Genomic DNA, 12,172 nt, shown 5'->3' with positions numbered 1-12,172 from the left:
AGATACAGATACAGATACAGATACAGATACAGATACAGATACAGATACAGATACAGTTTATGTAAAGTATGCCACTTGAACTGACACTGCTACTCCCAAAAGTATCAAACAAAATCCCCAATAACAGTCACAAGGAACACAATTTTAAATTTCTGGTCAGAGGAGGCTGAGAGACTCCTCAAACACTACAGGTCAGTACTCTTGCCCTTGGTGGCCTCCTAGAGGTTGAAGATAAGTTCTTATTGCTAAGGACATGACACACTTCAGATATAGGACTCAGAATATCTGAGCTGATTTGACCTAGAAGCCTAGCTTTCATAGTATTAAAAGATGCTATGCAAGTTTCCAAGGGAGAGAAACAACTAATGACATCCTACCAAGATATGACACCTGTGAGACATAACAATTACCAGTATGATAAGTTTTCCCTAAGAGTGCAACTGTTACAATCATACTTTGGTGGTAACGACAGCTGTCTAGTTAGACTTGGAGCGTGCTCAATAGACTCAATATGAGAGAAATCACATCCAGTACTGGAAACAAAACCAAATGTCTGGGACTAGTGAGGTCATAAATCTTAGTGATATTATCAGCATACCAGATTTCAGGCTATACTGCTAAAATAGCATGATATTCATACAGAAACAGGAATATTTATCAATGGAATAGAATCAAGGACACAGAAACACTCCAGATACATATGCCTATAAAAATTTTAACAAAGAAATCAAAACATTGGAGAAAAATCAGCATCTTTAAAAAATGTTGGGAATGCTGGATATCAAAATGCAGAAGAATGAAACTATATTTTGTGCACAAATAGGGTTAGGCATGGATATTCTGAATAGAACTGGTTGCCAAGGAGAGAATCAGCAAGAGGAAATTCATGAGCTTAAACCTTCTGTACCGTGAGGAAAGCTCTTAATCAAATTTCATATTACAGAGCTTCAGTTGTACAAATTTATCTTTCAGAAAGTATGCTATATCTATAAATTAAAAATATGAGCAAATATAACAAATAAATAGACGTAACTAACAGTTGTCTAAAAACAACAAAATCCAAAGATGTATTGTAAAAAAACCTTATAGGCACTGTAATAATCCTAATTCAAAGTTAACAAGGTAGTTCTAAGGGGCTGTTTTTCTTTCTCTTTGTAGGACTTGACAGAAATATTGCTTCCCCATGGCCGTTTCTGAGGTGCATACATCATCTCTTTCCCCCTGAATATTTGAACACATTTATTCCACAAAGAATATTTGTGTGTATGTTCTATATCTCCCTGACGTCATTCTTCTTCTCAATAATTTTCCACCGATATTGTCACACACACACACACACACACACACACACACACACACACACACACATACACATATACACACACACACACACATACACACACACACACACACATTTTGTTGGCAACTGAGTTCCCAGAATATTCTGTGTAAGTACTGTTTTTAATATGGTCTCTAGTTCAGTATACAGTCAGACTCCTGTAATCTTATATCAGGTGCAGATAAAGACTACTTGAAAAATTATTTACACATGTAATGAAAACAATAACTTTTTATTAGCTACACAAGATGGCATAAGAAATACTTAAGTATTTCCATTGTGCTTGGTGTTCTAAGGTCACTAGTGATTTTTGTAGCATATAGAAAACTGTGTATGAGACATAGACAAATACTGAGGTCCCTCAACTTTAGATGGGGCTACAGATTAATGAAGCAACCTATTTGAAAGCACAGATATCAAAAGCATATTTAATGCACAGCCAAATAGCAATGAAGACCAAAGAGGAAATGCTTTTTATCCTTATACATTGTTTGACTGACAGAGCTGTGGCTCTAACTACAGCCTATCACCACAAAAGTATCAATTGACAGCATGTGACAGTCCTGAAAAAAAGTCAAATTCAAAATATAAGTAGGGCTTTTACTAAATTATGAACATTAAGTTTTCAGAAAATATTCTGCAAATTTATACAAGGGACTTTTCAATCTCAGCTTTCAAGAAAAATATCCACAGTGTTTCTAGAGCCCACCCCTCTACATATTGCACAATGGCTGCTATTCCTATGTCAATAATAGTCTCCTTCACTTTGTTCCTGATTCACTTCAAGGCCTGAAATGAGATTAACACTCTGTTCTGGCCATACATAACTCAGAGGAGCTGTGTACCCTCCCCTTTATTGTATTTATTCACTTTCTCTACTTGGCTACTCTTGGTCCACTCACATCTCTAGTACGATGGTGAAGAAACCACTCTTCATTGTTCTCTTTACAAACATCCTCCACTGAATGAACTCACTTGTGTTTCTCATCACAGACACTCCTCAAAGAGCCTTTATCTATTCCAGGCTAAACCCAGAGTCCTAGAATCAGACTGGCTCCTTGTAAATCGAAACATTTCAAATCAATGAACTTTTTCCTCTTTCCAGTGTAAACCCTTTCTGTGACAGAATTAATTCCTTACAGTGAATCCTATCATAAGCTTTTCACAGCTGGATAATTGAGAGGCTCTGGGATGATTGACACCACAGTTCCTGCTCCCCAGGGTCTTCTGCTCTTGTGGCAAAAGGAAAACATTTCAGCAGTGAACAGCACTAAATGTCATCGCTAGCATGAAGAGAAAATATGAAAGAGTGAAGACTGGTTGCGGCGATCTGTGAAGCTAGTGTTGGTTTGCTGCTTTGTTTAGAGTTCTAGAACCATCCATCATCTCCTTGAGCTTGTTCTGTAGGAGTTCTTATGAGTAGCTCTAACTAAGTATATCTCAAATCAACTTCCATCTGAACATTCTCTGAAATCTACTTTTCCTTCTGAAACTGCAATATCCTTCCTAACAATCAGGCTTACCGTGTCCTGTGAGAATCATGCACACAAGAATATAAGAGCTTCACACACACTCTTCATCTGCTTGAAATGTCTTCTTAATACTTCAGTGATATGGTGCCCAGATTTTACAGTTGGGGAAGAGTGTCCAGTTTCAACCCAAGTTCCACTTGATTTCTTCCTGCTGTGGCTTCCCAAATCCTGGGATTACAGCTGTGTACTATCACATCTAGCTGTTGTATATCTGTTGTTTATCATGACTCTAAATAGTAACATACGTCCTTTGTTTGTAACATTTCTATTTTCAAGGGTTTCATACGCACATGCTATATAACATATAATATGATGATAGCTGCACTTTCCTTTTATACCTTCTCACTTCTCACTTCTGCCAATCCCTTCCTGCCGATCCATTCCTTCCCAATTAATTCCCTCTTAGTTTTATGTCTTTTTAAAGCTCCAACAACCTTATCAGTGGTTTCCAGTGGCAGTGATTACAACAGAACCAGAAGGCAGCAGTCATAATGTTCCTTTCATCCTCGTGCTCTTACAACTTCTCGTTCCTCTTCCACAGTATTCTCAGAGTTTAGAAATGGGTGGTAACTTTGTCCTAATAGATAAATATGCCACTGGCACTTAGTCTCAGCATATTGATCTGTGATGGATCGCAACACTGACTGTCACCCACTACAAGAAGAAGCTTCCATGCCCAAAGTTTAGAATATTCATTCTCAGCTTTCTTAATTCTGTGACCCTTTAATACAGTTCTTCACTGTGTGGTTATCATAAGATTAGGGTCCATAAAATTATCTTTGTTGCTGCTTCATAACTGTAGTTTTGTTACTATGATGAATCATAATTTATCAGTGTTTTTGGATGGTCTTAAATGAGCCCAAAAGAGGTTGTGACTCACAGGTTGAGACCCCAGGTTTACTGCATTATAATCCATGGGTATAAAATATAAATACTTAGAAGGTAGTCTAACTGCATGACCATTCAACAAAAGATCACTAACAGGTCCTAGCCATGAGCTTTTGTGGTCAGGCTTCCAATAACCAAGCATATATGTGTCCTCACAATCTTATCATAAACTAATTACAGTCTTCCTAGTATTATACCAGTAGACATATCTTGCCTGACCAGTTGGTATTATACCATTCAGGGTCCTCATCTGTATAAATCACAGATAAATTTTCTCTCCCGGTAGCCTGCATAGAATATTCCAGCACAATAAATGCTAGCCATCAAAGAGAGGCTTTCACTCACTCCCAGTTTGATTTTTCAGTGTCCTGTACCCAAAGTGTGTATGTTTTCAGCACAGATTAAGAGACTCAATCTTCCCCGAGGAGTAGAGGAAGCCTTAGTAAATGTCTGCAAAACAAACACTATCTTGAGTGAATGTGTATTATTTCTTTAAACATAGCTATGGCAAGGGCCCCAGTGTCCCAACCTCATGGGAATGAAAAAGCCTTCTTTTTGTATTTGCACAGATGTTGACAACATAGGCAGAAAGAAATGACCACAGAGTTCTCCTCCAAGATATTGATAGGCTGGAGTCTAGTTCCTTACAGTAACCTCCAACAGAGATTATTTAAACGCTTCTGTTTGTTCAACTATAGAGAAAACTTCTGCCATTTCATTTAGTTATATACAATAAACCTACCTCCTTAACTCAGATGTGTAAAAGAAACATGATAAGGCTCCAGGCTGCTTTTTTGGCGTCACCATAAAAGCACATGGCATATTAAATTCCATATTTTCTATATTTGTGCTTATCTTTTCTTCATTCCCTCATCACTCCAGTTTGGTCAACCTGATTGCCATGCATGTCATGGCACCATCTAATTCTGGTGAGCAACCAAGAGAACTGGCAATATTCTATACAACTCATAGGTAGGTGTGCCACACGTAATACTGTAATTTTCATTTATAGATATTTGGCTTTTGAGAGCAGAGTTATCCACTGATAAAAAGTACCTCTATTCTACTGTTAGATTATAAAGTAGTAGGTTTTGATGTTTTTCACAAACCTTTAATTATGCTTGTCTCTTCCCATAACCCTCACCTTCTCCTTATTCTGATTCTTCAAGCTTTTCTGCACCTAGTATATTCCTATCATTTTTTTATCATATGTGTTTTACTCTCCCCCACTAAAATACACCTACCTACCCCAGCAACACACCCATGCACACACTTGCACACACACATACACACACACACACACCTCAAATAATTTCTTTTTTGCTCACTTCAGTTTATTGGTACATTCTCTAGCTTAAACACAGCAATCCAAATTTTTCGAAACTATGGTCCATATATGTTGTTTCTCTTCCAGGGTCTGGGTTATCTCACTTACTATATTTCCCAATGGCATCTATTTTCCTGTAAATTTTATAGTTCTTAACAGTAGAATAAAATTCTATTAAATATGTGCAGCATGTTTTAATTATGATCATGTGTTTTTTTCTTTGAGTTTGTTTATATAGTGGATTACATTGATGGATTTCCAAATAATGAACCATTCCTGCATTCCTGGGATAAAGCCTTCTTGATCATGATGGATAATTGTTTTGATGTGTTCTTGGATTCAGTTTGGGAGAACTTTATAGAGTATTTTTGCATTCATATTCATAAGGGAGATTGGTCTGAAGTTCTCTTTCTTTGTTGGGTCTTTGTGTGGTTTAGGTATGAGCGTAATTGTGACTTCATAGAATGAATTAGGTAATGTTTCTTCTTTTTCTATTTTGTGGAATAATTTAAAGATACCTGGTATTAGGTCTTCCTTGAAGTTCTGCTAGAACTCTGCACTAAAACTACCCAGTCTCAGGCTTTTTTGGTGGGGAGACTGTTAATGACTGCTCCTATTTCTTTTGGGGTTATAGGACTGTTTAGATGGGTTATCTGCTCCTGATTTAACTTTGGTACCTGATATCTATCTAGAAATGTGTCCATTTCATCCAGATTTTGCAATTTTTTTGAGTATAAGCTTTCGTAGTAGTATCTGATAATTTTTTGAATTTCCTCAGTTTCTATAGTTTTATCTCCCTTTTCAGTTATGATTTTATTAATTTGGATACTGTCTCTGTGCCCTCTGGTTAGTCTGTCTTATTGTTTATCCATCTTGTTGATTTTCTCAAAGATCTAGCTCCTGGTTCTGTTGATTCTTTGTATAGTTCCTTTTGTTTCTACTTGGTTGATTTCAGCCCTGAGTTTGGTTATTTCCTGCAGTCTACTCCTCTTTGGTGTGTTTGCTTCTTTTTGTTCTAGAGCTTTCAGGTGTGTTGTCAAGCTGTTAATGTATGCTTTCTCCAGTTCTTTTTGTAGGCACTTAGATCTATTAGTTTTCCTCTTAGCACACCTTTCATTGTGTCTCATAAGTTTTGGTTTGATGTATCTTCATTTTCATTAAATTCTAAAAAGTCTTTAATTTCTCTCTTTATTTCTTCCCTGACCAAGTTATCACTGAGTAGAACATTGTTCAGTTTCCACATGTCTTTGGGCTTTCCATTGTTTTTGTAGTTATTGAAGACCAGTCTTAATCCATGGTAATCGATAGGATGCATGGGATTATTTCAATTTTCTTGTATCTGTTGAGGCCAGTTTTATAACCAATTATATGGTCAATTTTGGAGAAGGTACCATGAGGTGCTGAGAAGAAGTTAGATTCTTTTTTGGGAGGATGAAATGTTCTATAGATATCTGTTAAACCATTTGCTTCATAACTTCTCTTAGTTTCACTGTGTCTCTGTTTAGTTTCTGTTTCCATGATCTATCCATTTCTATGAGTGGGATGTTGAAGTCTCCCACTATTATTGTGTGGGGTGCAATGCGTGCTTTGAGCTTTATAAGTAAGGTTTCTTTTATGAAACTGGGTGCCCTAGAGTTTGGAGCATAGATGTTCAGAATTGAGAGTTTATCTTGGTTACTTTTCCTTTGACAAACATGAATTGTTCTTTCTTATCATTTTTGATAGATTTAAGTTGAAAGCCAACTTTATTCAATATTAGGATAGATACTCTAGCTTGTATCTTAGGACCATTCACTTGAAAAATTGTTTTCTAGCCTTTTACTCTAAAGTATTGTCTGTCTTTGTCACTGAATTGCATTTCCTGCATACAGCAAAATGCTGGATCCTATTTACGTATCCAGTCTGTTAGTCTACATCTTTTTATTGGGGAATTGAGTCCATTGATTTTAAGAAATATAAAGGAAAGGTGATTGTTGCTTCCTATTATTTTTATCATTAGTGGTAGAATTATGTATGTGTCTCTATCTTCTTTTGGATTTGTTGGAAGAAGATTCCTTTCTTGCTCATCCTAGGGTATATTTTCCCTCCTTGTACTGGAGTTTTCCCTCTATTATCCTGCGTAGTGCTGGATTTGTGGAAAGATATTATGTAAATTTGGTTTTTTCATGGAATATCTTGATTTTTCTATCTATGGTAATTGAGAGTTTTGCTGGGTATTGTAGCCTGGGCTGGCATTTGTGTTCTCTTAGGGTCTGAATGACATCTATTCAGAATCTTCTGGCTTTTAGAGTCTCTGTTGAGAAGTCTGGTGTGATTCTGATATGTCTGCCTTTATATGTTACTTGACCTTTTCCCCCTTACAGCTTTTAACATTTTCTTTGTTCTGTGTACTTAGTGTTTTGATTGTTATGTGATGAGAGGATTTTCTTTTCTGGTTAAATCTATTTTGTGTTCTATAGATTTCTTGGACATTTATGGCCATCTCTTTCTTTGGGTTAGGGAAGTTTTCTTCCGTGAATTTGTTGAAGATACATTCTGGCCCCTTGAGCTGAGATTCTTTACCCTCTTCTATTCTTATTTTTCTTAGGTGCCGGGTGGTGGCGCATGCCTTTAATCCCAGCACTTGGGAGGCAGAGGCAGGCAGATTTCTGAGTTCGAGGCCAGCCTGGTCTACAGAGTGAGTTCCAGGACAGCCAGGGCTATACAGAGAAACCCTGTCTCGAAAAACCAAAAGAAAAAAAATTATTCTTAAGTTTTAGCATTTCATTGTGTTCTGAACTTCCTGTATATTTTGGGTTAGGAGCTTTTTATACTTTGTATTTTCTTTGACCAATGTGTCAGTATTTTCTATGGTATCTTTTACTCCAGAGATTCTCTCTTCTATTTCTTGCATTCTGTGGTTGATGCTTGTATCTGTAGCTCCTGATCTCCTTTCAAGGTTTTCCATCTCCAGGGTTGCATCCATTTGTGTTTTTCTTATTGTTTCTAATTCTATTTAGTTATGGCTTTTTTTTTGTCAACTTGATTACATCTGGAATGAACTACAACCCAGAAAACGAGAGCACACTTGTGGTACATATCTTGATGCTGTAAGATAGTTTTCTGACCCGGATCTTGACATGGACATCTTGAAACATAGTGGCCATGGAAATCTTAGGCCCAAGCCAGGTAGTACATGCCTTTAATTCCAGAACAATGAGGCAAGCAGAACCTTGAGTTCAAGGTCAGCCTCAGAAAAAAAAATTTTAGATTCAGGCATGATGGTATAGACCTTTACTATGAGCCATACCTCCTGCTGGAGACCTACATAAGAACATTGGAGGAAGGAAGATTCAGTCTTCTTCAACTGCTTACACTTACTTGCCAGCACATCTGTTGGAACCTACTTATACAGAATACTGGCTTAAACAACTATCCTTTTGGGACTGAGCAACTACTAGATGCTTAGACTTCCCGTTCATAGCTATCCATTGTTGCACTAGTTAGTCTTCAGACTGTAAGTCATTACAATAAATTTCCTTAATATATATAGAGACATTCCATACGTTCTATGACTTTAAAGAACCCAAACTAAGACATATGTTAATTTAATTTTGTATCCTGACACTTTTTTTTTTATTAGATGCAGGAACTTTCTGATGAAGTCTGCAGTTTCTTATATGTAGAATGATTTCATTTTCAAATAATGATATTTGTTTTTCTCTTCTTATTTGTATCAGTTTTCCTTGGTTCTTGTGTTGCTGAACTTGCTGAGACTTCAAGAAATATGTTAAGTATGGAGAGGAAAGTGAACAGAAGTCTTGTCTCTAGCTCTGATGGGAATGCTAAGATTTCTTCATTGGGCATAAGATAAGTTTAGTACTTGGCATGCCATCATATACAGTCTCTACTATGTCGCCATATATTCAGTCCATCCCTTGTAACTCTAGAGTGTTTACCATGAATGGAGAAAAAAAGCCTATCCTGCAGCTTTTTATATGATCATGTAATTTCTGTTCTGTAAATTTATGTCATGAATAACATTCATTGATTTATATCTGTTTAGTCATGCTTGTATTTCTTGGATAAAGCCAACATTGTCACAGTTAATATTTATAATGTGTACTTTAATTGAGTTTTCAAGTACTTTACTGAGAAATTTTGAATCTGCGTTCATCAATAAGGCTGTTCTATAGTTTTCTTTGTATATGAGAATGTATATGCATATTTGTGTGTGTGTATTTGATTTTTGTTAGTAGAAAATTTGTAATAGGTATTTTTTTTCTATTTTAGGGAATACTTTTTGAAATGTTGGTTTTCATTTTTCTTTCTTTTATTTATTTTTATACATTCTTCCCTTGTGTATTACATCCAGACTTCAGTTTCCCCTTCATCATCTCCTCCCAATCCCTCCTCCTATCACTACCCCCCAGCCCCATCCAAGTCCTCCTTACATTTCCCTTCAGAAAAGGGTAGACCTCCCAGGGATAAAAGTCAAATACAGCTTTTCAAGTTTCAATAAGGCTAGGCACATATCATAATATCATGGCTAGACAAGGCACCCAGTAACAGAAAAAAAAGATTCCAATATCAGGCAAAACAGTCAAAAGCAGACCCAACTCCCATTGTTAGGTGTCCTACAAAAACAGTAAGACACAACACTAGAACATATATGCAGAGGGCCTAGGTGAGAGTCATATAAGCTCACAGATTGTTGGTTCAGTTGTTGTGAGCACTATGAACTAAGGTTAGTTGATTCTGTTTATTTCCTTGTTGTGTCCTTTCCCCTTCTGGCTCCTATAATCCTTCTATGCCCTCTTCCATAGAAATCCTGGAGTTAAACCCAATGTTTAGCTGGATGTCTCTGTACTTGTTTCTACCCATTGCTAAGTGAAGCCTCTCTGATGGCAATTATGCTAGGCTCCTGTCTATGATTATAACAGGTTATTATTCATTAGAAATCATTTCATTTACTTCTTTTCTAGTCTTGTTTAGTTCTATCCTAGGTCTCTGTGCCATCCTTTCTCTGGTTCCTGGCCCTCCTAGCGGTGTCAATGGTAGGCTCTTTCTTGTGGCCTGCATTTCAAGCTGGACCAGTCATTGGTTAGCTATTCTCACAAATTCCATGCCACCTTTACTGCCCACACATCATGCAGGCAGTACAAATTGTAGATCAAGGTTTTATGGCTGAATTGGTGTTCCAATCTCTTCACTTTAAGAATTACCTGGATATAGGAGGTGGCCAGTTGAGGCTCTGTATCCCTCTTTACCAAGAGTCTTAGCTAGAGCCACCCTTGTAGATTCCTGGAAGTTTCTGTTGTACTAGGTTTCTACCTTGACCTCGAATGTTCCCACAATTCCAGTTATCTTTCTCAGCGCTCTCTCCTTCCATCCTTTCCCAACCTGATCCTGTTCCCATCCCTTCTGCCCCATTCTACCCACAAAAAATTTATTCTATTTTCCATTTCCCAGGAGATTGATATGTCCCCCTTGTTACTTGGCCCTCCTTATTACTTAGTATTTCTGTTTCTATGGATTGTATCATAAGTATCCTTTACAGCTAACAACCACTTATAAGTGAGTACACAACATGCTTATTTCTGGATCTGTGTTACTCCACTTGTGATATTTTCTCTGGGTTCATTCATTTGCCTGCAGATTTTACAACTCTATTTTGTTTACAGGTGAATAATACTCCATTGCAGAAATATACTACATTTTTTAATATATTCTTTGGTTGAGGGACATCTAGTTTGTTTACATCTTCTGACTGTTATGAATAAAGTTGCTATGAACATAATTGAACAAATGTCCTTGGGTAGGATGGAGTGTCCTTTGAATGTAGGCCCAATAACAGTATAATTGAGTCTTGAGGTAGATCAATTTCCCATTTTCTGAGAAAGCATTATAATGATTTCCAAAGTGTCTACGTAAGTCTTCACCACTAGCAATGAAGAAATATTCCTCTCACTCCGCTTAGCCATTCAAACAGATATAAAATAAAATTTCAGAGTCATTTTGATTTACATTTCTCTGACAGCTAAGGACATTGAACATTTCTTTAAGTGCTTCTTGGGCATGTGAGATACCTCTGTTGAGAATTCTTTATTTAGATCTGTATTCCATTTTTAAATTAGATTATTTGGTTTGCTGATGCCTAGTTTCTTGAGATCTTTATATGTTTTTGAAATTAGCCCCCTATTAGATGTTGAATTAGTGATAATCTTCTCTCATTCTGTAGGCTGCCATATTGTCCTGTTGACAGTGTTCTTTGCCTTAGAGAAGCTTTTACATTTTATGAGGACCCATTTATTAACTATGAGTCTTAGTGACTGTGCTATTAGTAAGCTGTCTCCTACAACAATGAATCCAACTATATTTCCCACTTTATCTTCAATCACATTCACTGTACTTGGTTTTATGTGAAGGTCTTTGATTCATTTGGAGTTGGATTTTGTGTAGTGTTGTATACATGGATCTATTTGTATTCTTCTACATCCCAGTATCTAGTTAGATCAGCACCATTTGCAGATGCCCTTAATCCTGTTGATTAATTCTAGCTTCTTTATTTAAACAAACAAGCAAACAAACAAACAGGTGTCCGTAAGTGTGTGAATTTACTTTTAAGTTTTCAATTCAGGCTGTTTTTATGCCAATCCCATGTGTTGTTGTTGTTATTGTTGTTGTTTTTAAATATACCTCTGTATTTCATATTGAAATTAGGGATGGTGATAGCCCTGGAACTTCTATTATTGTTTATAATTGTTTTACCTATCCTAACTTTTTTGTTTGTTTGTTTGTTTGTTCATTTGTTTGTTTTTCCATATGGATTTGAGTATTATTCTTTCCAGGTCTGTAAAAGTTTGTGTGAGAATTTTGGTGGGATTGCATTGAATCTGTAGATTGCTTTTGGTAAGATTGACATTTTTACTATGTTTATCCTATAGAACAGTAAATATAGGAGATCTTTCCAACCTCTGATATCTTCTTCAATTTCTTTCTTCAAAAAAGTTATTGTCATACAGGTCTTGAAACCTGTGGATACCTGTTTTTAATAGAGTCCAGAAATACAAACTAGAAAGAAAGACAGTATCTTTCACAAATGTT

At 36.5% G+C, this 12,172-nt stretch overlaps 1 protein-coding gene across 2 annotated transcripts in view; it reads right to left on the bottom strand.

Annotated features, from left to right (window-relative positions):
• Sntg1 (syntrophin gamma 1) overlaps positions 1-12,172 on the bottom strand; it is a 303,666-nt gene that overhangs the window by 275,210 nt on the left and 16,284 nt on the right. The window contains exons 3-4 of one of the 2 annotated variants that reach the window (XM_028769465.1): positions 10,358-10,369; positions 8,129-8,152 (exon numbers count right to left, since the gene is read on the bottom strand). The exons of the other annotated variant lie outside the window; for it this stretch is intronic. Of the exons in view, the coding sequence (XP_028625298.1) occupies positions 8,129-8,152; positions 10,358-10,369 (36 nt within the window). The remainder of the gene's footprint in view (positions 1-8,128; positions 8,153-10,357; positions 10,370-12,172) is intronic. 2 annotated transcript variants of the gene reach the window in all.

This window comes from Grammomys surdaster, unplaced genomic scaffold, assembly GCF_004785775.1.
Source record: "Grammomys surdaster isolate TR1022 unplaced genomic scaffold, NIH_TR_1.0 64, whole genome shotgun sequence".
In the NCBI taxonomy this organism is placed as follows: domain Eukaryota; kingdom Metazoa; phylum Chordata; class Mammalia; order Rodentia; family Muridae; genus Grammomys; species Grammomys surdaster.
The sequence above is the reverse complement of the archived record's forward strand: the minus strand, read 5'-3'. Positions and strand labels throughout refer to the sequence as shown.